We start from the raw sequence: 27,970 nt of genomic DNA, 5'->3' as shown, positions 1-27,970 counted from the left end.
GGAGTTGGAATTGGACTCCTGAGCCCGTGCCGTGCTGTAACCATTCTGCTCTCTATATAGCGCGGCTAAAAACTCTGCGTGAGTTCAGAAAAAGAGAGGGTTGGCATACTTGGAGGTCTCCCTGGAGGAGGTCTCCCTGGAGGAGGTAGGAGTGAGGGGCAGGATCCGAGTGAGTCGGGGCAGGTTGTACCCTTTCTTTCCCAAGAAAGAGCTGAAGGAAGTATGAGCGAGGCATGGAGGGCAAAAGGCAGTGTCTCTGCAGATGGGGCTTGGAGTCCTGGAGTCCTGGCGGGTTGCGGTTGGGGGGTGGTGGTAACGAGTTCACGAGGTCCCGTTGTCAGATTTATCTCACTAGCTCATGCCTAATAAATCCGGATGGGGAGAGAGTGGAGTCGGGGAGGCTGCGAGGGAGGCAGCTGTAGTAACCAAAGCATGAAGTAAAAAGAGCCCGACAGATCTGGGCTTTAAATAGGACTGGAGAAGAGGAACTGGCGGTCGGTGACAAATTGGTCAAAGGAAATGAAGGAGAGGGGAGTGTGGAAAATGCTTCGATTTCTTGGACACCGTTCACCTGGGGTGGCAGTAGGTCCTGTTGCTTGAGCTTCTCAAAGTGACACCTTTTTGTGCTCAGTCTTTAGAGATATGGCAGGTGTCTAGAATTACCTGATGGCTAGATTGGAATGAATATTCGGACTCCCCTCCCCTCCCACCCCTCTCACCCTGCAGCAGGAAGCGGTTTACCTGAAGGTCTGATGACTCAAAGGGCTTTTGGTTTATTGTCCCAAGCTTTGAACCTCGCCTTCAGTACCTGTTATTCAGCCCTCCACAGGGCGGCTTTGGTGGCGGTGAACCGCCAGAACTGCTTGGAAGGTTGGCTAAGCTCCTTGGAAGAGGGTGGGAGTGAGCAAACCTCCGGAAAATAAAAAGGGTGGAGGCTGAGAGGTGTTAACAGAGGTTGACTTTAGGACTACACTTTCGGAGGTGGACTCACAGACATTTGCTTTCTTGGTTCAAAATCGTAGGTTTAGCCTCTCTGTTTCCGGGTAAACAAGTGAACCACGTCACCACCACCACCACCACCACCAGCAGCAGCAAAAAAGAGACCTTCCCAATCTCTGTTCCCCCTCCCAGGCGGGAAGAAGGGTGTTCTGCAGTTTCACTCGATTTTTTTCCAGCGCCCGTTCCATCCCTATCACCCGAGAAGTTTTCCTCTTTGTGAATTTGCAGTTCCTTTGGTGCGAGTCGCACAAGCCGCCTTCCCGCGGGCACGTGGGGTCAGGGATGCAGGTAGGCGTAGAAGTAAACAGGAGGAGCCAGGTAAGGGGCACGGTGAGTCAGCCCACCGGACGGCTCACTTCAGAGGACAGAGACCATGGCTTGAGTTTGTTTTTCCTGCCCTCAGATCACCTAGCCCAGTGGGAGGCAGATTCAGCACTAAGTGAAAAATATGATTTACGGGAAGCGCTTACCTTAAGATGCGGCTGCAGTGCATGCATGAGTTGTGTGGGACGCTGACTTACCTGAGCAGTGGGGGATCCAAAGGGAAAATTGTCTCCTGAGGCTGCCTTAAATGCGGTTCCGGGCGGAATCAACTCTGGACACCTTAAGCCCCCTTTCCTGCTTTGTGCGTATGCAGATCGAAAAGTTCAAGTACTTTTCTCTGGCAGTTTTCCTACAATTTTCCTGAGAGCCACATCCAGGTGTTTGATATCAGAGGGTGACATGCCTTTGAAGGTGATTTGAATATGAATTAATAGGCTGCGATTATTTAGATGCGAGCGGAATAAATGCTAAGTGTATTTGGAGGTAATTTGAGTCAAAGTCTCTCCCGCTTTCAGTGGAGGGGGAGGACCTGCCCGTCTCATGGTTGAGCAAGAGGGAGGTTCTCACGAGGAGTCGGGGCCCCCAGAGCCTCGTGTGTTCGTCACATCCTCCTCGGCGGACGTTCCCGTTCGCTTTTTGCGGAGTGGCTGAGTCCCCGGACGCGTGGTGCGTGGTGCGGGCCTGGGGAAAAATCACAGTTATAATGACCGAGAGGGATGAGCGGGGTTTTTTTTTGTTTTGTTTTTTGGTTTTTTTTGGCCGCGGCGGCGGGTGGCTTGTGGGATCTCAGTTCCCCGACGGGGGATTGAACACACAGGCGCTTGGCAGTGAAAGTGCAGAGTCCTAACCACTGGACCACCAGGGAACTCCTCCCATGAGCCCCTTTTTAAAGTGCTGGGTGCCTCACCTACGATTTCCTCTTACTCTTTACAGCGGAAGGTAGGTGGGTCTCCATTTCACAGGAAAGGAGGGGGCCAGGCTTCTAGTTGAGGTTGATCGGAATCGTACAGATCTCCTCCAAGGTCTCACACCATCTCGGAGAGCACGCTGGGCCTCTTGGGGGCTTGATTCTCTCGTGGCGGCTTAACCATGTCACTGCCCCTCCCCCCCCACTTCAGCCTCAGTTTCTCAGCCTGTAAATGGGCACCCATCCCGCCAGAGCCATTTATTTGGCTTTTAGGAAGACGGGCGTGAACGTGCTGCGTAAAGGCCAGAGGGTGGTACTGCTATAACCATGATTTTCTTTTCTTCTCTTTCGCCTGCTGCTTGGTACAGGTGTGCGAGATAGGACTTGCTGTTCTGTGCTGAGCTCGTATCCTTTGGGGTTCGTCTTGAGTCCCCACCGTTAGCGATTGATGGCCTGCAGGTGTGGTTTGGACGGGGGGTGAATATTAATAGCCGTGTCGACAAGGGTGGATGGGTGAAGACCTGAGTTTCAGATGTGGCCTCCATGCAAATGTGTCCCTGATGTTAGAGATGTCGGTGGGGGTAGGGGAAATGCTAGGTGGCCTTTTAGGGGAGTCCTGCCTCCCCTGAGTCAGTCCGGCCCCATCCCTTGGCTCTCTCTTGAGGAGGCTGGTGGCAGTGCCTTCTCTTAGAAGCGTTTTGGCTGCGTTGGGGAAACAGCCCACTACCTCGGCTTTTTTTGTTGTTGTTTTTTTTTTTCCCCTAAACTTCTCAAACAGCTGTTAAGGGACCTGTCAGTTAGAAGAGATCCAAACAGAAAGCAGTCCCTGTTGTGGTGACGCAGGGCGTCGGGGTGTCCCCTTATACAGAGCCCAGTGATGCTGCTTTCCTCAGCTGTAGTAGACTCTGCGTTGTAGACCCTTGCTGCTGCCAGACGGCCCGGGTCCTGATTTTAGATGGTAGTCTTGCTGTGAGGGATAGGGCAGAGCTTCCCCTCTTCCCTCCCCTACGTGGATTTTTTTTTTTACTGTCCTGGGGGCTGCCTAAACAAAACACCATAAATTGGGTGGCTTGAAACAATGGAAATGCTCCCACAGTTCTGGAGGCAGGGCCACACCTCTAGAGGAGGCTCCTTCCTCTCCTCATCCAGCTTCTGGGAGCCCCAGGCTTTCCCTGGTTTGTGGCAGCATCATTCCAACCTCTGCCTCCGCCTTCCTTCTGTGTCTTTTCATTTATAAGGACGCTAGCCGTGTGCACCCGATCTCAGCGTGACCATAACTTGATTGTTGCTGCACAGACCCTGTTTCCAAGGAAGGCCACAGGTATAGGGGTTCGGACTTTGACCTCTCTTTTCGGGGTGCACAATTCAGTGCCTGCAGGGCTTGTCTCTAGACCCTCCTCGGCGTGTCCCTGGTTGGTCTGGTACTGGACCTTACCTTCTGGGCACTCTATTTTTTATTTTTATTTTTTATTTTTTTATTTATTTATTTTTTTAATTTTTAATTTTTTTTTTTCTTTTTTGCGGTACGCGGGCCTCTCACTGTTGTGGCCTCTCCCGTTGCGGAGCACAGGCTCCGGACGCGCAGGCGCAGCGGCCACGGCTCACGGGCCCAGCTGCTCCGCGGCACGTGGGATCCTCCCGGACCGGGGCATGAACCCGCGTCCACTGCATCGGCAGGCGGACTCTCAACCACTGCGCCACCCGGAAAGCCTGAATGCTTCATTTTTTTTTATGTTTTATTTTTGCGTTACGCGGGCCTCTCACTGTTGTGGCCTCTCCCGTTGCGGAGCACAGGCTCCGGACGCGCAGGCTCAGCGGCCACGGCTCACGGGCCCAGCCGCTCTGCGGTATGTGGGATCTTCCCGGACCAGGGTACGAACCCGTGTCCCCTGCATCGGCAGGCGGGCTCTCAACCGCTGCGCCACCAGGGAAGCCCTCTGGGCACTCTAGACTTCTAAATGTCTGGCAGAAACATCTTGTTGTGCCAGCCACCTCCAAGTCACATTTAAAACTGAGCTTGTGGTCTGTTCCTCTTCCCTCCAAAAAAATCCCCTAACACTGCTATACGCTGTTTTTAAGAGCTCTTGCTATCCCAGAAATCCGGCGGACACCCTTGATAACCTCACTCTTTGTCATTCCATCCAACATGTTACCCAAAGCCCTGTTGAGTAGCCCCGTAAATATCTCTCCATGCTTCCCCTTCCTTCCGCCTCTGACTGGGGTCCTAGCTGCCCTCTCTGAAGAGAGCCTCTAACCCGTCCCAATCCCCTTTTGCCCCCAGGCCTCCCGTTGGGTCTGGCCGGCTCCAATCAGTGGTCCCCACTGTGGACCTATTCAGTTCGGATGATGTCACCCCACTGCATGAAACCCTTTACTCTTTTCTTTAAAAAATTTATTTAATTATAGTTGATTTACAATGTTGTGTTAATTTCTGCTATACGGCAAAGTGATTCACTTATACATATCTTATCTATACATTCTTTTTCATATTCCTTTCCATTATGGTTTATCAAAGGATATGCAATGCGGTTCTCTGTGCTAGACAGTAGCACCATGTTTTTTTTTTATCCAATCTATATATAATAATTCGCATCGACTAACCCTAACCTCCCAATTCCATCCTTTCCCTGCCTTCCTCCCGCTTACCAACCACAGGTCTGTTCTCTGTGTCTGTGGGTCTGTTTGGTAGATAAGTTCATTTGTGTCATGTTTTAGATTCCACATATAAGTGATGTCCTATGGTATTTGTCTGTCTCTTTCTGACTTACTTCACTCAGTATGATAATCTCTGGGTCCATCCATGTTGCTGCAAATGGCATTATTTCATTCTTTTGTATGGCTGAGTAATATTCTGTTGTGTATATGTACTACATCTTTATCTGATCGTCTGTCGATGGACATTTAAATTGCTTCCGTCTTGGCTATTGTGAATAGTGCTGCTATGAACGTAGGGGTGCATGTATCTTTTTTAAAAATTAATTTATTTTTTAGTTTTTATTTTATATTGGAGCATAGTTGATTAACAGTGTTGTGTTAGTTGCATGTGTCTTTTTGAATTGGAGTTTTGTCTGGATATATGCCCAGGAGTGGGATTACTGGATCATATGGTAACTCCATTTTTAGTTTTTTAAGGAATCTCCATACTCTTCTCCATCGTGGCTGCACCAATTTACATTCCCACCAGCAGTGTAGGAGGGTTCCCTCTTCAACACACCCTCCACACCCTACGTTTGTCATTTGTAGACATTTTAATGATGGCCATGCTGCCTGGTGTGAGGTGGTACCTCATTGTAGTTTTGATTTGCATTTCTCAAGTAATTAGTGATGATGAGCAGCTTTTCATGTGCCTCTTGGCAATCTGTGTGTCTTCTTTGGAGAAATGTCTGTTTAGGTCTTCTGCCCATTTTTGGATTGGGTTGTTTGTTTTTTTGTTATTGAGTTGTATGAGCTGTTTGTATATTTTGGAAATTAAGCCCTTGTCTGTCTCATGGTTTGCAAATATTTTCTTCCATTCTGTAGGCTATCTTTTTGTTTTGTTTATGGTTTCCTTTGCTGTGCAAAAGCTTGGAAGTTTGATTAGGTCCCATTTGTTTATTTTTGTTCTTATTTCTATTGTCTCGGGAGACTGACCTAAGAAAACACTGGTACGATTTATGTCAGAAAATGTTTTGCCTCTGCTCTCTTCTAGGAGTTTTGTGGTGTCAAGTCTTATGTTTTAAGTCTTTAAGCCATTTTGAGTTTGTTTATTTTTGTGTACGGTGTGAGGGTGTGTCCTAACTTCATTGAGTTTCACATGTGGCTGTTCAACTTTCCCAGCACCACTTGCTGAAGAGACTATCTTTTTCCCATAGTATATTCTTGCCTCCTTTGTCGAAGATTAATTGATCATAGGTGTGTGGGTAAAACCCTTTACTCTTCTTGTAAAGACAGAAGTCCTTTACTGGGTCCACCAGACCCTGTGTATTCTATCCCCACCCACTGCCCCGTCTCACCTCACACCTGCGTCCCTTTGCTCCTGCCACGACAGCATTCTTTCTTTCATTTTCCCAGGACTACAGCCCTTACACACGCTCTTCCTGTCTCTTGTTGGGCACACAATGCCTGTGATTGTTGTTACGTCTTCCTGATGAGTTGACCTTTTTATCATTATGGTATGCCCCTCTTTTTCTTTGATGATGCTCTTTGTCTTGAAGTTTACTTTGTCCAATATTAATATAGCCACTCCAGCCCTCTTAAGTTCATCGTTTGTATGGTATATATCTCTTTCCATCAGTTTTCTGTCACCTTATCTGTCTTAATATATTTAAAGGACAGCATGTAGCTGGGTTTTGCTTGCTTCCTTATCCATTCTAGCAATCCCTGTCTTTTAATTGGAATCTTAACCCAATTACTGATGTGGTTCGATTTATTTACCATTTTACCTCTGGATTATTAAACTATGTTAAAAATAATTTAAATTTACCTACTGACATTTAAGTTTACCTCTTTACATTTTATTTTTATTAGCGATTGCGTTAGCATTTACAATATACATCTCTAACTTTTCATGGTCTTCGTAGAGTTAATATTATATCACTTCTCGCAAAATGTCAACCTTGCTATCATAAGGGTCCTCCTCTTAACTTAGTTTATTACTCCTATTTCAGACTCAGCTCAAAGGCCACTTCTTCAGGGAATTTTTTTCTGAGTTCTCAGATGAGGTTAAGCCCCTATCGTGTGCTCTGAGCAGGTAGTACTTCTCCTTGGGGCATTTATCACACTTGCAGTTTGCTCACTGTGGAATCCCCAGTACTTAGCACAGTGATGTATACTTGGTTGTTTGTTGATCAAGTGAGGGGAAGCCCTGAGCTGGGGTTTGAAGAAGGCGAGAGATTTCATGCTGTACTCCAGGGGATGGGGATGGCATCGGGCAAGGCTTAGAGGTTGAAAAGACAGTATTGGCAGGGAATAGAATAGTCAAGTAGATTAAATGTAAGTAAAAAAAAAAAAAGCTCTAATTTTTTTATACCAGTAGCCACCATTTATGGAGCACTTAATATGGGGCCAGGCACTGTGCTAAACTTTGTACATTTTATCTTATGTAACCTCAGCCCTGTGAGTTACTCTTGTCTTACTTCAGTTGAAGCAGCGGAGGTGCAGAGAGGTCACTTACGTTGTTCCCTGTGATAGGTAAGGCTCTATATTCAAACTCAGATCTCTGTGATTCTGACACTCAGAATGGAAGTGAGACTGGGAAGTGGAGCTTGGTTGTTCGAGTTTAATGGGTTTAATGCCCATCCTAGGTGATTGTATTTTTAACAATTAATTAATTTTTATTTTTGGGTGCGTTGGGTCTCTGTTGCTGCACACGGGCTTTCTCTAGTTGCGGGGAGTGGGGTCCGTTCTTCATTACGGTGCGTGGGCTTCTCATTGCAGTGGTGAAGCGCGGGCTCTAGGCGCGTGGGCTCAGTAGTTGTGGCTCGCGGGCTCCAGAGCGCGGGCTCGGTAGTTGTGGCTCACGGGCTTCGCCGTTCCGCGGCACGTGGGATCTTCCCGGACCGGGGCTCGAACCCGTGTCCCCTGCATCGGCAGGCGGACTGTTAACCACTGCACCACCAGGGAGGCCCGGTGATTGTGTTTTGAGTCGAGGCTGGAGTTAGGTGCAGAGAAGGCCCACAGATGTTATTGAGGGTCTGTAGAGTCTTGTGCTAGATGCTTCTCTTCTCTTTAGGTCCTTCGGGGCGGGGGTGGGGTTGGGTGGGGTGGGTGGGAAGCCTCTGAGGCTTTCGATTAGGGGAGAGCAGAAAAGAAAACCTGTTTCAGGAAGGTTCATCAGGGGCCAGTGGGCAGGCGAGGTTGAGGCGAAGGTGTGGACGGAGGAGGGGAGGCGTGTGAGGGACAGCAGCCTTGGCCTGCTGTGGCAGTGGCCGCAGTGTAGACAGGTGGCTCTATGTATTATTTTAGAGGGAGGACTAGATGTGAGACATGTTTTGAGAGAAGTATGGATAGAACTGGTTAATGATGAGGTCTGAGGCGAGAAAGAGTTTTTCCCTTATCTCTTGGGTCATTTGTTTTTTTTTCTTTTTTCATTTTTTTTTGCGGAACGCGGGCCTCTCACTGTCGTGGCCTCTCCCGCTGCGGAGCACAGGCTCCGGACGCGCAGGCGCAGCGGCCATGGCTCACGGGCCCAGCCGCTCCGCGGCACGTGGGATCCTCCCGGACCGGGGCACGAACCCGCGTCCCCTGCATCGGCAGGTGGACTCTCAACCACTGCGCCACCAGGGAAGCCCTCTCTTGGGTCATTTGTATCTGCTAACCCTAAGTGTTGCCTGAAGACTGTTGATTCTGGGACTTCCCTGGCAGTCCAGTGGTTAGGACTCTGAGCTTCCACTGCAGGGACACAGGTTCGATCCCTGGTCAGGGAACTAAGATCCCGTATGCTGCATGGCGAGGCCAAAAAAAAAAAAAAAAAAAAAAAAAAACAACAAAAAACCCACTATTGAATCTATCCATAATGGGTGTTATCATAGCCTCACTTCTCCAGTGGGATCTGCAGACATCCTCAGGGGTCTCAGAATGCTCTTCTGGGAGAGAGATGGACAAGCTAGGGAAAACAGTTATCAAGCTGTTTTTAAAAATTTTGTTTGGGGTAAGACCCCAGCTAACACAAGCCTAACTAGTGCATAAAGAGACATTTTCTGCTGCTGTGGCATTGTCATGCCTGGTGGGCATTTCTGTCCCACCTGTTGACAGTCATTGAGTTAGTTTGTGAGATGCAAGTAGGTGACTGAGGAAATCGGGCATCTCTGCATGTGTTCTTTGCAGTAGATGAGAACTCTGGAGGAGGTTAAGTGTGTGTGCACCTTGTGTGTGTGTATTTATTATCTGCTTCTGAGATGGTCATTGAAAATTGTGCTAAACTGACTTTCTTCCCCTTTTGAGTGAGAAAGAGCTTAAGCAATTTCCAAACTAGCATCAAAATGTTTTCACTTTCCTGATGAAACATTTATTGAAATTAGAAGATTGCTTTGAAAGTGATCCAAAAAAATAACATCATTCTCTGAAGTTCAAGGTAAATGCAGCTTTATGGATGCATTTGGAGTTCACCCAAAATATCGAAGGTCTGACTTTTGTATCGGTATAAAATACAAAAATGCAGAGTGAATGCTGGCCTTCCATATGAACATGGGCCAGTTTCTAGGCTTTTGTTTCTGTTTGTCTCTGGGTACCTGTCTCCCTAAAATTGCTTTAAGGCTTATCATTTTAGTTGAAGCCATCGACGAAGTGGCCGAGATTTCTTTTCTCTGCGTTGAGGTTACTTTTGGACCAGTTCCGTTTTAAACCTGTTGAAATCATATGCTGCCTGGCCTGGGGCGCCGCTGCCCTAGGCCACCAGGCCGGACTGAATGCGTGTTCTCAGCCAGCATTGTCTCTTGGCTGAGTAGATATTAGGGCTCACACATGTGTGTACGGTGTTTTGCCCCCGCTGCTGTTAATGATAAACAGAAACATTTAAAACTCTCTGAGTTCATGGTTGGCACCTTATTTTTCTTTATTCCCCACATTGTACAATGGGAACATTTTCAACCTCCAGCAAAGGAGTTCTTTTACTGGAAAGGGTTTGGTGCTAAGATGGTGATTAGTGGTGGCTTGTGTCCCCAAGTTTTGAGGGGTTTCGTTGTCTCAGCTTTGCAGATAGGCAAAGCAGCAGCTGACGGTTCTGTTTTTTATGAGAATTGTTGACTAGGTGTAGCAAAACAAGTTTCAGTTTCTGTAAGGACCACGGTAAGGACTTTGGTGGTTATCCTCTCTTATTTAGAAAAATCTTTGAAGAGGTTCAAGGTTAGTACAAGAGGAAGCTCTCTGTGTCCCCTGGCTTGGGGATTTTAGAGGCATGCTGTTTTAAAATCCAGGCTCTCTCCCTTCCATATTTGCTTGATTAGATTTGGCAAAGGCCTTCAGAGCAAAGTGTCATAAAAGTTTGTAGTTTGAGTTCGGATAACACGTTACATCTCGTTCTGAATCTCTTAGCGCTGCCTGATGCCGTTAAGTATCCACGTCCTGTCTCATTTTCCCAAATTGGGTTCCTCTTGCCTCCTGGGGTCAGAGAGGGTGTTCTTCCTTTCAAAGGAAAGAGTGTGCGTTACTGGAGTTGGAGAAACACTGTCTAAACAACAATAGTAAACACTCTGGAATCTGAATCTTACTTTTAACTCAGTGTTTGGATTCTTGCTGTTGACTTTCACTCTTTAAAGAAACTTTAGGAGAAAAACCATCAGGGTGCAACGTTTTGGTTGTGACACTTTGTTTTTTTACCTCCGTTTCACTTGGTTTCTCTAGGAAGCCTGACCTAAAGTTCTGTGTGAGTAAACTTTAACAGAAGTGCCTTCCAGCCTTCTGTTGTAGGTCTGTGTGCTTCCTGACTTAATTGAGTCACTGTGCATCCCTGGTGTTTTTATCCGTGGGTCTATGAGGAGTTAAAGGAGTGAAGGACAAACTTTCTGACTTGTTTTCTGCCTTGATCCGTGTGTGTGTGTGTGTGTGTGTGTGTGTAGTGTGTGTGTGTGTATTGTGTGTATTGTGTGTGTGTGTATTGTGTGTGTATTGTGTGTGTGTAGCTTTGTGTGTGTGTGTATTGTGTGTGTGTGTATTGTGTGTGTGTGTGTGTAGCTTTGTGTGTGTGCCTTTGGAGTAGGGATAGGGGTGTGGCAGAGAATTCTGACAAGGCTTTTCTTCTTGGGACTTCCTGCTCCTGAGCTAAGGTGGAGCATCCAGTCTCTTCCTGGTGGTGAGTGCAGCCCTGAAGCTGGCCATGGGAATGCCCTGGTTTTCTAGGAAGCCACCAACTCCAAATCTTTATGTCAGGGGTTCTCAGAAGTGTGGCCTCTGGATTATGCATCTCTCATCTGGGAAGTCATTAGAAATTCAGATTCTTGGGCACCACCCCACCTATTGAACTGGAAACTCTGGGGGAGGGGCCCCAGAGGCAGCTGTGCTTGTAACAAACCCATCAGGGGAATTCTGAAGCATGCAAAAGTTTGAGAACCACTACTGAAGGCCGAGGTCTTTGTAATTTCTGAAGCAGATCTTTTGTATTTCTGAGCGCTTACTGAAGCTTCAGGTTATCACTTTCCTGAACCAGAAATATGACACAGTCGACAGCAGTAATACTTACTGCTGGCCATTTTCATATAGCATGGTGGCTAGGAACATGGATTCTTTGGAGTTCTTTACCACTGTGTGACCTTCAGTAAGTTAATCAACCTCTCTGCTTTTTATTTCCTCAACTGGGCTATGGACATAATAGTAGTAGAAACTCTTACTGTCCCTGTTTCACAGTTGAGGAAACTGAGGCCCCGGAACAGTTCCAGAGCTTGCTTTGTTTGAGTCACTCTTCAGTGGAGTTGGAGGTTCAAATTCAGACAGTCTGATTGCAGAGCCTGGGCTCTTGTCCCCCTTGTGTGCATTTCTACTTAGTCATGCTTACCCTGGGGTAAGGCCTCCACCTGTAACCACAGCTGCGAGCTCTAGGGGCCTGTGGTGGCTGGAGCTGGACGTCCCATCCTCATGGTGTTGCAGCAGGAGCAGGGCCTGTGTGAAACTCCCTGTGTCCGAAACCTGGATTCCCCTTTTCAGAGGCAGGGCCTTAAAAGGAATAAGCAGTCCTCTCAGTAAACTGCGGTTTTCTGCAGGAGAGTGGTGACACTCTGGGAGCCGGTGTCGGCTATCACGACAGCTGAGGTGCTACTGCCATTTGGTGGGCGGGGTCAGGTGTGCTAGATGTTCTCAGTGAAGAATTGTCCTGTGTGCCACTGGATTGTCGTATGTGCCACCAAACTTTGAAAGTCGTTTTCTCTCTGTTCCAGGTGGGAATCTGTTTACATATGATCTCAAAGTATTTTTTGGGCATGATTTTAATACACAGTCAGTATACGCTGAGTCTCTGAGGAATATAACTATTGCGTTTTAATATATTGGGAGAAGACTTTATTTTGTTGGTTTGAAAATTTTACTAAGAGTTTTTTCACCGTTACAGAAGATTCACATCATGCTGTTCCTGATAATTTGAAATAGCGATACAGCACACCTACATCAGTCTGCATTTTGCACTGACTGCATTTATGGTGATTCTAGGTATAGGAACAAACATTTACTAATTCTTGATGTCTCCTAGGGCCCCACTTCTCAAAGGTTAATGTGTCCATGAATTACCTGGAGAACTTGTTAAGCTGACTGAAATGAGATTCTGCATTTTTAACAAGCCAGCGCTGATGGCCCATGGACCACACTTTTTGGGTAGTAGAGGTCTTGTGGTGTATGCCTGAGGGGTTTCTTTTCAAGTACCTATGTTGTTATAACTTACTTTCATTTTGAAAAAAAAATTTTAGAGTGAGGGCATTACATTGATTTTTTTAAAAAAAATGTTGGTAAGTTATTGTCTATGAATTTCATTTCAGACTTGGAAAAAGGGCATTTAGAAATATTTGCTTTTAGGGTGGTGCCTTGGGCTTGATGGGGTGACAGCCACGGCTCTGGGAGGTTAAGTGGTTCTAGTCATAAATCCAAACAGAATTAGGGAGCTCAACGCCATGGGGTAGCGATTCAGAATATACTTATTATGTTAATTGTTCGAAACAGGTTGTCATTCACTTATTTGCTCTTTCAGCAGATATGGATTGAATGCCTCTGCGTGCCCTGTGCCAGCCACCGCTCTGTGTTCTTGGCACGCTTCTGTGAACAACGTAAAGACCCCGGTTCTCACAGACCTTGTCTTCTGGTGGGGGAGACAGACAGGATACATCATAAGTAAATTATGTGGGGTGTTAGGTGATCAGTGCTATGGATTATTGGAAGATTAGGAGTGCTGGGGGAAGGGATTGGGACGAGCTGTTCCAGCTTCAAATAGGGTCATCAGATCTCTCCTCGAGAACATGACTTAAGGGGGTCAGGGAGCTGGCCGTGTGGAAGCCGGGGAAGAGCAGTCCGTGCAGAAGGGATAGACCATGCAAAGGCCCTGAGGCTGGAGGTCGTCCAGCTGGACACTTGAGGAGCTGCAGAGAGACCGGTGCGGCTGGAGGGTAGTGAGCAAGGGAGTGTGGTCAGGGATGAGGCGGGAAGGGTGTAAGGGGCCAGATCACCCGGGGACTTGTGGGACCCCATAGGGCCTCTGCTCGTGTTCTGAGCTATGGAGTTATCGCAGGCTTCGAGGAGGGACATGATGTCACTCAAGTTTTCCAAAGCTCCCTGGGGCTGCTGTGTTGAATGTGGCCTTCAACAGAGGGCAAAGGGAGAAGCAAGGAGACCCGTTAGGAGCTGTTGCAGTGTCCAGGCATGAGATGATGGTGGCCTTGACCTGGGGGAGGCATCGGTGGTAGTGAGAAGTGGTCAGATTCTGGATGCATCTTCATGAAACTTAGAGTACAAGTTTGGAAAGTTCTCAGCACTCAAGGCTGCCAGCAGTACCTGTGTGGATCCTAGTTTGAGGAAAATCTGATGTGGCTGACAGACTTGTTACCATGGTTCCATGTTCTTTTCCTTCTGGCAATTTTGTGTGCGTATTTGTGCGTGTGTGTGCGTGCGTGTGTGTGTGTGTGTGTGTGCGTGGCATGTCTGTCCAGGCCAGTGGTCAGCAGTCAGTCACAACAAGCAGCTAGCTGAGCAGGGGTTAGTTTAGAATAGAAAGTGAAGCAGCACTAGATGGAACTAAATGGTCCTGAAAGCCTCACACATTCCCTCTTGATTAACCCAGGACGTATTTTTAGTAAAAATGTAAGCCATTACTCAATTAGTGTTTCTTGTTTTACTCTGATGCTAAAGCAAAGATAAAAATTCCATTTTCTTGTCCCATTCCCCTCGTGACACCATGTGTCCCCCTTCTTTCTTAGACTGTGAGACTCCAGAAATTTCATTAGCATGCTTGCTTTATTTCAGTTGACTGACACTTTTTTGACTTAAAATATGCATTATGTAGTTCTGCCCTAGATTTCCAAATAATTTATTTGAAAATGCGGGAGTAGTTTGAGATGTCTTCTGATATATATATATATATATATATATATATATATATATATATATATATATATATATATATATATATATATATACACACATGCAACTCAGTTTCTGTGCAGAACACAGTTCCAGCTACCTTCCATGCCGGGAGGAGACTTGATGACCATAGAGCTAAGCTTCCTGTAGTGGGGTTTTTTGAAAGCCCACCAGAACTGTGCCTAGCCAAGGTATTAGCTAGAGCACACACAATTGAGTGAAGTTACATGGCATGACTCCAGGAGACCCCAGTTCTCAGCCAAGGTGACCTTTCAGGTATTACATGTCATTAACGATTTTGGCCTAAGGCTTTCTGCCTAATCATAGCAGTGATTTGATCAGTTGATTTTTTTTTTTTTTTTTTTTCATTTTACACTTACAGCAATTACTTGTGAAGAATAAGTGTATAATCTTGTTCTTGTGCTGTGGCTGCCATTACCCCAGGTGTCACTGAGACCATTTCTTGGCCTGGAGTGAGGGGAGCAAAAGGTAGCTTCATTTGCGCAAACCTTTCCCCTTTATCCTTTCAAGTCTGTGTTTTGGGAACTCTGATTTAGTTCTATAACTTGGTGATCTGGGCAGGGGAATGTCTTTTTTTTTTTTTTAATGCCTTGGGCTATTTTTGATGTGTTGTGACCTTGGTAAGGAAAGTTTTCCTCTATCTATCCAGTAGGAGATCTTTTTTAAGGAGGGTACGAATTGTGGCTGTGTATTTTTAGACCACATTTTCCTGTGGCATTTGTGCTCTGGTGCACCATGTCATGGAAAGTTCTCTTCCTAGTCTAGGACTGAGAAGGTGGTCTTTCAGTGCTGGCTTTGTCCAGTTACTGTACTAGCTGAGCGACACTCACTCTTCTCATCTGTAAACAGGCGTGAAGGCACACGCCGACCGGCTGCCTCAGAACTGGTAAAGGTGAAGTGAGCCAAAGGGTATGAACAGCTTGGCAAGCCCTAAACTTGCCCTCAGTTGCAGGGCTGTGGTGGTGTGTGGCTATCACACGCCTTGCGCCTAGGAACCCTTCATTTCTGTCTTTAACTCGCTGTGGGGTCTTGGGTAAGTTGAGTGAGAGCCAGTTTTCTGGAACATAGCATAGAGACGTGCACAGGGCCTGGCAAGGTAGGGGCAGTCAAGCTGTGGGCTCTCTAGAAACAATTCTAGTCTGAACATTCTATGAGTTTACGTTTATGGGGGGGAGGTTGCCTCCCCCCCCCCAATTTTATTAGTGAAGAATTTTCACCTACAGGCAGTAGTTGTTAACATTTTGTTACATTTGCTTTCTCTCTCTCTACACGTGTATATACTGATTTTTAAACCTCTGTTGCTTCTTTCCTTGGTGAGTGTTGGACAGTTCTCTTCTACAGGGTATAGCAAAGTTGGTCATTCCTGAGGCTACAGGACGTTGACTCCAGTTGGAGCTTTGACACCCTTGGGACTAATCGGTACCTTTCCTCCCACAGGATGAACTTACCGCTGTGAATGTAAAGCAAGGCTTCAACAATCAGCCCGCCTTCACTGGAGATGAGCATGGCTCGGCTAGAAATATTGTAATTAACCCGTCAAAGGTAATGCTCATCGCTTCCCAAAACTTACGAAAGAGTGTACGTATGTGAGACCCATGGTAGCTAATGTTGATACATTTGTGTTATTGAAACCACACCCATATTCACAGTTCCCCCAATTATCCTTCCTGCTGTCCTGCCTCAGGGTCCGATCAGGGATCATGCACTGCTTTTGGCTGGCGTGTCTCCTAACCCTTTTTTTTTTTTTTTTTTTTTTTGTTTGTTTGTTTGTGATACGTGGGCCTCTCACTGTTGTGGCCTCTCCTGTTGCGGAGCAGAGGCTCCGGACGCACAGACTCCTTGGCCATGGCTCACGGGCCCAACCGCTCCGCGGCACGTGGGATCTTCCCATACTGGGGCACGAACCCGTGTCCCCTGCATCGGCAGGCGGATTCTCAACCACTGCGCCACCAGGGAAGCCCCCCTATTTTAATCTAGTGCAGTACTGCTCTCCAGAGTCCCTCAGTTTGTTGTTGTTGTGAGGTTTTTTTTTCAGGTTAAATATCTTTGGTGCAAGGACTGCATTGCGTATCAGGAGACATGCAGTGTTCGTTTGCCTGGTGGTTGGTTGTACCGTGTGATCATTTAAGGTGGCGTCTGCCATCTCTTTACGTTGCAAAAGTAGTCACCTTTTCCTCGTGGCTGTCTGCACGGGGTGATACTTTTGAGAGCGTATGAATATCCTATTCTCCAGTAAAATTGTATGCTATGATTTTAGCATCAGCTGTCGATTCCTGCCGAATGATTTATTTTGCTGATGGTTGCAAAAGGCTGGTTTTGTGGTTATTATTCCTCGTACGTTTATTAGTTGACATTCTTTTGTTAAGGACACCCCATTTTTCAGTATCACTTTGAACCCCTGAACTCTTCTTAAAATCAGTTGTGTGACCTTCAGTTTTTCTTTTTGGTGCCCACCCTGTCTCACATTTGGCCGGCGGGGGCACCTGTGACCTGGTTCTCGGGCCTTTTGGACAACCCCCCCCAACCCCCCCAACCCAGGCCTTTGGGCACTTGCTTCCCTTTAGGTCCAGTAACATAGCCCAGGGCCGTCTTGTTCTTTTCCTACCCCATCCCAGATCTGGGTGACCAGCTTGCTCGTGGCTACTTGAGTGTGTCACAACTTCTAGGCCCTTTCAGTGGACAGAGATGGCAAAAATATTTAGGTTTCTTTTCTTCTTTTTCTTCCCTCCCTCCCTTCCTCCCTCCCTTCCTTCCTTCCATCCATCTGTTCTAAGTCAGTACCACAGAGTCTTTCCCATGCTTTTCCCTTTTCCAGCATCGTATCTCCTTTCTCTTAAGGTGAGAACCCTGGATCCCAGCAATATTAGCACGTATATGCATTTACTCTATTTTACAATATACATAAAAAGTTCCAGAATAAACTATACCAGTGTCATTCCAGCAACAAAATTGCTATGTGAAATTTACAGTTGCTCTACCATGCTTTTTGTCTTTAGACTAACTTTCATTAAGAGTATGTAGTCAGAGGGACTTCCCTGGTGGCGCAGTGGTTAAGAATCTTCCTGCTAATGCAGGGGACACGGGTTCGATCCCTGGTCCGGGAAGATCCCACATGCCGCAGAGCAACTAAGCCCGTGCGCCACAGCTACTGAGCTTGCGCTCTAGAGCCCACGAGCCACAACTACTGAAGCCCGCGCGCCTAAAACCCGTGCTCCACAACAAGAGAAGCCACCGCAGTGAGAAGCCCGCGCACCGCAATGAAGAGTAGCCCCCGCTCGCTGCAACTAGAGAAAGCCTGTGCATAGCAACAAAGACCCAATGCAGCCCAAAATTTAGAAATAAATAAATAAATTGATTTAAAAAAAAATATGTAGTCAGAGTGTTGTATTAAAAATTTCTTGAATTAAGTCTTTTTTCTTTGTGGTTATGTTAACAATTAGATATATAGATGGAATTATCTGTTTCTGTTTGTATTCTTTTAAGGTTTGTTTTTCATCCCTTTTGAGTTATTTCTATTTTCGAATATTCAAATACTTTTACTCTTTAAATTAAAAAATCATGCCTACAGATTAAAAGAAGTCAAGCATACAGATGAATTTCTATTCTTGTTTTCTCTTAACCAGAGATAACCATTGTTAAAAGTTTGTGTATCATTTCAAATCTCTTTTTATAAGCACACATGCATACACAAACATATGTAATTTGCTAAACTAGCAACTGAAGTATTATTTAAGTGATGTGAAAAAAAATAGAATTATTTTCTACAGGTTGTCCTATTGACCAAACACAGTGTTTTTTAGTCTCTTTCCAATCTTGCTTGATACCTTTTAAACATCACAACTACAGTTATGTATGTGTTGTAATTTGTGTTCTACTTTTTTTTTATTGTGGTAAAATTTACATAACAAAATTTACCATTAACATATTTAAGTGTATAGTTCTTTGGCATTAAGTACATTCACACTGTTGTGCAAATATAACTACCATCTATCTCTAAACTTTCATCTTCCTTAACTTATATACTTAAAGAAGAAGTAATATCATTTTGTGTGTACTTCTTCCCACCCCCGTACGCGGGCCTCTCACCGTTGTGGCCTCTCCCGTTGCGGAGCACAGGTTCCGGACGCGCATGCGCAGCGACCACGGCTCACGGGCCCAGCCGCTCCGCGGCACGTGGGATCCTCCCGGACCGGGGCACGAACCCGCGTCCCCCGCATCGGCAGGCGGACTCGCAACCACTGCGCCACCAGGGAAGCCCTGTGTGTGCTTTTCCTTGAGGCTGAAGTATTCATATTCATAGTAATTAATGGTTAGATAACATTTCATCATTTATGTGCTGTAATAACTGAAACCGCTGGTGTACGGCAGTTAGTCTGTTACCTGTTTCTTATGGTTATTTATAAAGAAGCTATAGTCATATCTGAACATATAGCTCTTTTGTTCTTTAGGATAAATTCCCAGCAGCATATTACTTGGTTAGAAGGTGCATTAGTCTACTGGGGCTGCCATAACAAAATACCACAAACTGAGGGGCTTAAACAACAGAAATTTGATTTTCTGAGAAAGTTTATTTTCTCACAGTTTTGGAGGCTGGAAGTCCAAGATCAAGGTGTCAGCAGGTCTGGTTTCTCCCGAGGCCTCTCTTCTCGGCTTGTATGCTGCTGCCGTCTCACTGTGTCCTCACATGGGCTTTTCTCTGTGTGCGCGTATCTCTGGCGTACTTCTTCTTACAGTGACACTAGTCGTATTGGATTAGGCCTCACCCTTATGACCTCATTTAACTTGTTTTCTCTCTTTCCTTTTTTTAACAGTAGGTCCTTGTTGGTTATCTATTTTAAATATAGCAGTGTGTGCATGTCAATCCCAAACTCCCAATCTATCCCTGCCCCCAGGTAACCATAAATTCATTCTCTGAGTCTGTGAGTCTGTTTCTGTTTTGTAAATAAGCTCATTTGTATCTTTTTTTTTTTAAGAGTCCGCATATAAGCAATATCATATGATATTTGGCTTTGTCTGACTTACTTCACTTAGTATGATAATCTCCAGGTCCATCCATGTTGCTGCAAATGGCATTATTCCATTCTTTCTAATGGCTGAGTAATATTCCATTGTATCTGTGTACCATATCTTCTTTATCCATTTACCGGTCCATGAACATTTAACCTTAATTACCTCCTTAAAGTCTCTATCTCCAAATACAGTCACACTGAGGCTTAGAGCTTCAGTATCTGAATTTTGTATATACACAATTCTGTCCATAACAGAAAGTATGAACGCCTTGTGTATAGGAACTGCCAAATTGTTCTCAGTTGAATGAAGTTTTATGTCAATTTAAATAATTGAATAAATGGAAATAGCACCCCTTACTACTTCTGTTGCTCTCATCCTTCCTGTGAGATTTACTCAAGGATTCAAACCTTCTAGGGGAATTTGATCTAATGAATATGAAATACGTGACCTATAGTGTAGCCCCTAAACTTTTTCATTTTCTTACCAAATGAATTACTTTCAAAATAGCTGTGGATGGATGGAAACAAGTTTTAAATTAAACCTTATCTCTCATACCTCGTCTGAGGGAGTGCAAATTGGTATAAACATTATGGAGGGTAATTTGACAATGCTGATTAAAATTACAGAATCATACCATCTGAGTTCTGAAAATTCATCTGAAAAGTATAGCTGTACATGTATGAAATAACAAATAGGAAAGGCTATTCTTTTTTTTTTCTAGGTGCAAGAATTATTTTATTTATTCATTTTTTAACATCTTTATTGGAGTATAATTGCTTTACAATGATGTGTTAGTTTCTGCTTTATAACAAAGTGAATCAGTTGTATATATACATATATCCCCATATCTCCTTCCCCTTGCGTTTCCCTCCCACCCTCCCTATCCCACCCCTCTAGGTGGTCACAAAGCACCGAGCTGATCTCCCTGTGCTACGCGGCTGCTTCCCACTAGCTAGCCACCCTACGTTTGGTAGTGTATATATGTCCGTTCATTTTAATGTGATTTGTAATCGCAGAAGTTTGAAACAAATGTCCATTAACGGGGACTTGATTAAAGAAAATGTGGTACATCCACACAGTACATTATTATGTGTCTGTATATATGAATGAGGAAGCTCTCCATAGACAAATGTGGAAGGAAGGCTCTCAGACATTTACTCAATGTACATAAGGAGGTATAGATATAAGAGAAAAATAATATATTCGTGCTTGTTCATGTGTATTCACATGAAGAAACACTGGAAAGACACATAAGAAACTAATCAAGGTGGTTCTTTGGAGTTAGGCATTGGGACTTGGGAATGAGGCTCTTTACTTTTTCTCCATTTTAGAATATTGTGAATATATTGCTGATAGAATAAAATTAAGTGTATGATCATGTTTTGATTTTTTTTGAGTCCTAATGTGCATTTTCTCTGCTCTTGCTTTTTTCGGAATTTTGACTTTGTTTACATTTATGCAGTTGTTCATAAGGTTTGTTAGGAAGTAAAACGTATATACAGCCACTGTATTCCATTGCTATAATTAAATACATAGAAAAGAGTATAATTGCAAAAGATATTGCCCAGACTTTTTTTTGTTGTTGAATACAATTTTTGCAAATCTCTTGATTTGCAAAATCAGTGGTTGGCTTGATTTAATTGAATAGTCTTTTCAGATCACCATGGCTATTCTTCTTTGACCATACTTAGACTAGTTTAAAATTTTTTTATGTCTTTGTTTATTATGATTAAAATGCTCATACATGATTGCAAATAAGAGATCTTTTAAATATGAAACAATCTGCATAGGTAGGTATTTCCTGCCATTGGTGCAAAGACCAAATATTGATTGAGAAATTTAAAATTAAACAATTTTGTTACTCTTGGCTGCTTGTTTTCAAATAGCTGTGTTTTTGGTGAATTTTTGCATTTAATTTATTCTCTGGACATTCTGCAAACTTTGCTTAGAAAAGAATACTATGAGGTTGCTTAAAAAAAAAATAAGGTTCAGACTTTTTTTCTAATTACTATAATTTTTATTGCCATATTACCTCAACACAGCAAAACAGACTTTTTCACTGTACATCAATCACAAGGATCAAGGGATGTCAATTCACATTAAAAAAATGTTTACCAGCTCTTCACCCTGGTAGATAAACTTGGCTAATTGCTTCCAACTGTGTTCCACCCTGTAGACTAATTGTTTATTGAGTCATGAGCATTAACTAAGGTAGTGATTCTTATTTTGCTGCAGCAGTGTAGGTATTTTATTTTAATCGTGGTTGCCACAATTTATTGAAGGTATTTATTTATTGAAGGTATTTGTTATAAATTGTTGTCCACATTCTGTTATTAGAGAAATTTCCAGGGGACAAAATGTGATGCTGTGATAAGATTCTTGGGAATTCCAAGAGGTTTTCTGTGGATTCATTTAGTTTTTAGATATTACTCAGTCCCCTTCCTTCTTGTCCCTTTGTCTTTCCTTTGTCCTCTTTTAATTTGGTTAATATGAAAATGCTAGTCATTCACAGGAAACTCCCTTTGCTACTTTGTTCCATTCAGAGCAAGCCACACTAGCTTTCTCTTTCCAAACACTTGTACTCATGAAATTGGCAGCCCAATCAAAAATGTTGAATATTTAATTTAATTGAACCTTTTGTAATTTTCCATTTAAATAAATTAGATTTCTCTAGACTTTTTTTTTTTTAAGCACTGAGTGTAAATACAGAGTTTCCTTTCCAAATTTATGTGCTATTAAAATGAAACAAGGAAAAAGAATGATTACTGTGTGATTACCAGGTTCTGATCTTGTATGCAACACCTCTCAGGAAAAAGATTCTCTCCAAATGGGTGTGTACTGTGAAAAAGGAGAGAGGCACATCTAAAGATGAAAGCAGAACCCATTCTCTTGAAATTTATTCAGGATATAATGAATTTTATCTTATAGGGATTTTCAAAGACCCTTCTTGTTCCCTTGAACTACTTGTTAGTAGTGAAACAAAGGTGCTGTGGGGAGAAAAAAAACAAAAAACAAAAAACTTGTGGGCTTCCCTGGTGGTGCAGTGGTTGAGAGTCCGCCTGCCGATGCAGGGGACACGGGTTCGCGGGTTCGAGCCCTGGTCCGGGAAGATGCCACGTGCCGCGGAGCAACTAAGCCCGTGAGCCATGGCCGCTAGGCCTGTGCGTCCGGAGCCTGTGCTCCACAACGGGAGAGGCCACAACAGTGAGAGGCCCGCATACCGCAAAAAAAAAAAAAAAAAAAAAGGTGCTGTGGGAGTTTCTGCATTATGTTAGTGTAAGGAAATCACAACTCTTAGCTTCAAGGACTTAAATTCCCATTTTATTTTCCAATGGGCTCTTTTGAAGATTTTCTATTAAAACAATAAAAATAAAATACTAATATGTACATAACTAACATTCTTGCGTATTGTCTTTAAACTCTGTTTTCTCTTCCACAGATTGGAGCTTATTTTAGCAGCATATTAGCTGAGAAACTAAAGCTTAACACTTTCCAGGACACCGGAAAGAAGAAACCACAAGTTAACGCTAAAGATAATTATTGGCTGGTTACTGCTCGATCCCAGAGTGCGATTCATAGTTGGTTCTCTGACTTAGCAGGAAATAAACCACTTGCTATTTTGGCAAAAAAGGTATTAAGTATTTCTTGCATTGTTTTAATTGAGGCCTTATAGAAATGAAAATATTTGAGATAATGTTCAAGTATATATTTCTTTTCCCCAATTCTCTCCAAAACTCAGAGTCTCAATGGCAGGTATCCTGCACTAGGTGTGTGCTGCACATAGGCTGTTTCCCCTTCATTTTGATGGCATGTGGTGCCTAGGACATCTAGAGACCTAAACATTCTACACAGGAAGCTGTTTATGTGGATATTAGGTAGACAGGGTTTTAAAATCAAAAACAGGCAGTGAGACTTCATTTATTTCTGTTACATTTTCAGTGTTTTAGGTCAGGATGTCCAAATGGGTTAAATAGAAATCCTTGCTTTCATGTTATTTCCTTGTCTTGACAAGTACCCATCCAAATTCTTAAACTAACTCTTCTTCCGAACAAGTGAGATAAAAGATAGTGATTCTGTGTGTGCTTGAAAACCGTCTTTGAAAAAGTTTCAGTACAAAATGGGCAGGTTTATTCATAGCTCCCCGCTTTTTTGAGGAGGGGGAGGGAAGGGAGGGCTCTTTTAAAAGTCTTTGCCTTTGATCATTTTCCTCACGTGGGAAATACTACACAGATTCAACAATCTTACAGTCCCAGTAATATAAAATGTCTTTTGAAATTTAGATGAGAGCCAGAAACCTCCCTCTTAGTCTTGATCTCTGACTTCTTACACACCTTTCAAATAATCCCCAGGTCTTTCTCAGCTCCCCTGAAACGCTTTAGTTTTAGGGGAGCCCATCTTCTGTTCCTAAGTTTTCACGAATGGCTTGGTGCAGGCCCAGGTTAGAGGAGAGCTCCTTCGTGTATTTACGTTTTTGTTTTCTAAAGCACCTCTTTGAAAATAGTGCCTGTAGCTCCCGTTGGCTTTATCTTGCCCTAGTGTCAGAGCCTTGCGTTGCCTTTCATAGAGATGTCAGTGCTTAAAGGCAACCGAAATCCTTGCAAAGCACAACGATCAGCAATAACCCTCTCTTGCTACTGAGGTAGTGCCTGTGTCTCAACACAGGCTGGACCGCGTAGCATTTCTTTTCCATTGTTGACCGTTTACCACGTGTTGCCACTGTGGCCTGGGAAATGTATCTGAAGGCTGCAGAAGTCAAAGGCCATCCTTCAGTATTTGATGGCTTTCTACCAAAAGCTCATCCCCTCCACGTTGGTTAGTACCTTCAACTCCTATGTAGCCAGCCTGACATCTTTCCTTTTAGGTTTGCCTTTTTGGTAAGCTTTTAGAAGGCAGTTTTTTTTTTTTTTTTTTTTTTGAGGTGGGGGGGTGGATATTTTCTGAAAGGGAATACTCATGAGGAATTGATACCCTTGCTTTAGGGGTGTAATGGTCTCTCATCTTTTAAGAGGGAGATGAATTATGGTGCAGTGTATTAGCCGTTGTTCTTCTCTCTTTATTAGGAGCTGCCTCTGGCCAAGTCAGGTGTCCCTCAGGTAAGCTCTGACGTTAATTCTTTGCAAAGTTAAAGATGTTTTCTTTGTCAAACCATTGAATATACTTTGAAGTATTCATTTCTTGGGCATTTCAAGAGTCGTTCCTTCCCATCCCTTCCTCAGCATTTCATCTTCTTGAGATGGAGAAAACCCTTTACAGTTGGGTAAAAGATTGCCTTCTCTGCGTGTTCTTCATATTAGGAAGTTTAAATACCTCTTAATTTCTGGTATTCATCTGCGAGATGGCTTGATGTAGAAGACCTTCCTTTTCCTGCTGAGATCCTGAGTCATCTTCCAGCTCTGATCTAGAGTTCAAAATAGTTGCCTGTATGGGATAGATCGGGTTTCTGGACCTGGTTTTCTGTTACTATAAAGCTCCACAGCACTCCAACTATTTAGCCACAGAGAGGTCAACATGGCCTGTAAAAGGCCTTTTAATTCAATCACGGTCATAGTTAGATTTGGCAAAGGAGACTTCTAGCTCCTGGGGATATCCTTTTAGCTCTTGAACAGTTCGCTAAGAATGATGTGTTCACTTCTGGTGACTTTGATTACTGTGGCCTCTGGAGTTTCCATTTGCCTCTACCACTGCTTAGCAAACAGAGGATGCTGACACTGGGGAGAATACAGGGAGGGAAGCGTCACAAGGGCAACCCTTTGGTGGATGGAAAACCATGCTGGGTGTCTTCGTTTTCTTCTGGTGCTTAGATGCAGCTCCACCTTGATTTAGAAACCAAACCGCTGCCCAGTGATTGCCTAGGTTCAGCTACAAGTTGAAGTCAGATGGTTTCTTGGCTGAAAATGGAATCCATCCCTGTAGGAAGTCATACTTCAGTCAGTATAAACATATTTTCCTTCCTGAGTTGGCCCAAACTGTAAATGTGACAAAACCATCAAAATGTGTCTTCTTCCTTAATTAAATAACTTTCTTCACATATGTTCTTCTGAATTCTAAGGCCCTCGATTTGAGCCAACCACTTTTCTTACGGTTCTGCCAGCGGGAACAGTGAGCTAGAGGTTTGCCTTATGCAGTTCATGTAAGACTCAGCTTTGTTTGCTGTTTCACGTAAATGTTTCACACGCTCGGAATGCTGCCCCCATCCCCGGCCGCGCCTTCTTGTCAAATGCTGTTCAAAAAGAAATCCTGTAGGCTTCTGTAAACATGCTATTAGTAATGTTTCTTTGGAGATGCTAACTTTACTTTTTTGCATTTGCCTGGTTTTTAGGCCTTGATCTTATATATATATATAGTCTTCTGGTATGTCTGACCCAGAGGGAACCTGACCGTGACAGCTAAAATTTAACTCCCTGAGACCATACTGTGTGTTCTCGTGAAGAACAGCAGCTCCGGTCTTGAACTGACTATATAAGACTGTGCTTTCCTTGTCCCTGGCCTAAACGACAGTAAACCCAGAGCCTTGTGCCCCGTGAAGGATGTGCCTTGTAAGCTAAATTTTCAGGAAAATTTCTAGGTGAAATGTATCACCGTGATCCACAGAGAGGAAGTTTTATAGCTTTAGCCTGTGTCACTTTCACCTCCCTTTTATGTGGTTATGTGGTATGCTGTGTAGTTGCCTTTGTCATGGGGGAGGTTATGTTCTCAAGTCAGCAGCCAAGGTAGGAACTGTACATGATCAAAAGTCTATTACATTGCCCGTAAAATACAGTATAGGGACACACTGCATCTCAGTGTTCAACCAGGCAGCTTTTCTTTATCACTGGAGCCGCTTGATGTTTCTTTGGGAAGAACCAGGTGAAATAGCCTGTTTTAAAGAGCTGTGTGACAAAAGAACACTTACTTTTGAATTCTGGGATCACACTTTGTTCCAAGACTGTGAATAGTCAGATGTGTAACCTATGTATAATGCAAAAAAAATCCACTGGCTAAACCATTGGCTAACTAAGAGAAAAATGCCACGCTGTATGAATCAGTTAGCTGGTCTGAAGCTTTGATTTTCGACACAAGATCAAGCAAGACTTCGGGGCATAGAGACCAGGGCTAGTGATGTCCATGGTTGTGGGTTTCCAGAATCCTCTCAGGAGAGAGTCAGGTCCATGGCTTGAGAACACATTGGGGGCGGGGGGGGCGGGGCACTGGAGAAATCCTTGGAACTGGAACTGGCAAACAAAATGAAAGTTGTTATAATTTTGATACATGTAATTCTTTTGCTTTATCCTTCTCACCTCACTGTGAGCGGGACCCGGTCGGTATTATCTCGTTCATAAATGAAGAGCCTGGGAGTCATGGGTTTAACCACCACAGGCTGAGGCCACGTCTGCAGCACAGGGGTGCTCATTGCTGGGGGCGGGGGTGGGCACTGCCTGCTTCTCCATCTCACTTTTCCCATCCTGCTGCATCGCAGCCAACATCCTCTCTGTCCACTGCGTTCCCCTGTATTCGTAAATCTACAGCTTCTGTGTAGATTAATGGGCTATTCCTAGGATACTTATGAGGGGTTCTAGAAGGCTGGATTAACTCTTTGGAGCCATACAGCAGAACATTGGGATACTAATTTGCTAAACAGTAACCTCTGTGGCCTGGAAGAAATAATTAACTGCCTCAAGTGCCCACTTTCAACCAGTGAATTAATTACCCAGCTATTTCTAGCTCAGTGTTTATTAGGCAGATTCACTGATCCATCATTTTAGCCTCTATTAAAAATTGTGGGCTAAAGGCACTTTTAGGAGCTTTCTGGAAATTGTTATTCTTATGAAATGTTACAGTCAGAGAGCTTTATGCGAAAATGTTCTTCGATAAAACGTCGAGTGGGGGTAGCTCTTACTTGATCTGTCCCTTCCAATTGTGAGATACAAACTCCTTGGAGGACTGTCATGAGATTATTTTCCCTATTTTGTTGATACAATGAGTAGCTTTCAGCATCTGAGAGTTTGAAAATAATTTGTTTTTGCAAATAAGAAAGCACAACTGATAAAACTGTGTTGCCAATGTGCTAAACATAGTTTTGATTCTTTTCTCTTAAAATTTGCTTTTTCATTTAAAATTTTTAAATGGCACGTGCCATTTAAAAAAAAGGATATAGTTTTTCATAGCCAGCAGGAGCTTAAGAGTCTCTTTCTCTTGCTTCCCCTTTCTTTAGGTTGGCCTAGCGATGAACATAATATGTGATTGCTATAAATATATTATTTCTTTTTAGGTTCCCATCCTTAGTAAAAAAGAAGATGTCTTTGCATATTTAGCTAAGTATTCGGTGCCAATGGTTCGAGCAGCGTGGCTGATCAAGATGACTTGTGCCTATTATTCTGCTATTTCTGAAGCGAAAATTAAGAAGCGTCAGGCTACGGATCCCAATTTGGGTAAGTGAGACGGTACGATACATTTTACATTACCCTGTAAATACTCGTTGCCTGCACCTTCCACACCCGTCCCAGAGAGGTGAGTCCCGCGAAGGTCCATTAGTGAAGCTGAACGTCGCCCGAGGCGTGGATGGAGTGAGTGCTGGCTCTGTTCACCCAGGCACGGATTCCTTGTTCCCGAGTCAGCAAGGCCTGTTGCTCTGACCTCCAGAATGTGTCCTGTGTCTGAACACGTCACCACCACAGTTCCTGAAATGCTGCTTCAAGCCACCCC

At 44.1% G+C, this 27,970-nt stretch overlaps 1 protein-coding gene across 12 annotated transcripts in view; it reads left to right on the top strand.

Moving 5' to 3' along the window:
• Window positions 1-27,970, top strand: part of MED12L (mediator complex subunit 12L) — a 324,289-nt gene that overhangs the window by 16,068 nt on the left and 280,251 nt on the right. For 8 of the 12 annotated variants that reach the window (XM_067033573.1, XM_067033581.1, XM_067033574.1 and 5 more), the window contains exons 3-6: window positions 15,716-15,820; window positions 22,728-22,919; window positions 24,349-24,381; window positions 27,537-27,696. In XM_067033573.1, coding sequence (XP_066889674.1) covers window positions 15,716-15,820; window positions 22,728-22,919; window positions 24,349-24,381; window positions 27,537-27,696 — 490 coding nt within the window. Of the gene's footprint in view, window positions 1-12,427; window positions 12,506-15,715; window positions 15,821-22,727; window positions 22,920-24,348; window positions 24,382-27,536; window positions 27,697-27,970 lie in introns of those variants that run through there. The other 4 variants (XM_067033579.1, XM_067033576.1, XM_067033578.1 and 1 more) reach the window with 3 other exon arrangements.

This window comes from Kogia breviceps, chromosome 5 (genome assembly GCF_026419965.1).
Source record: "Kogia breviceps isolate mKogBre1 chromosome 5, mKogBre1 haplotype 1, whole genome shotgun sequence".
Taxonomy (NCBI): Eukaryota; Metazoa; Chordata; class Mammalia; order Artiodactyla; family Physeteridae; genus Kogia; species Kogia breviceps.
The sequence above is the reverse complement of the archived record's forward strand: the minus strand, read 5'-3'. Positions and strand labels throughout refer to the sequence as shown.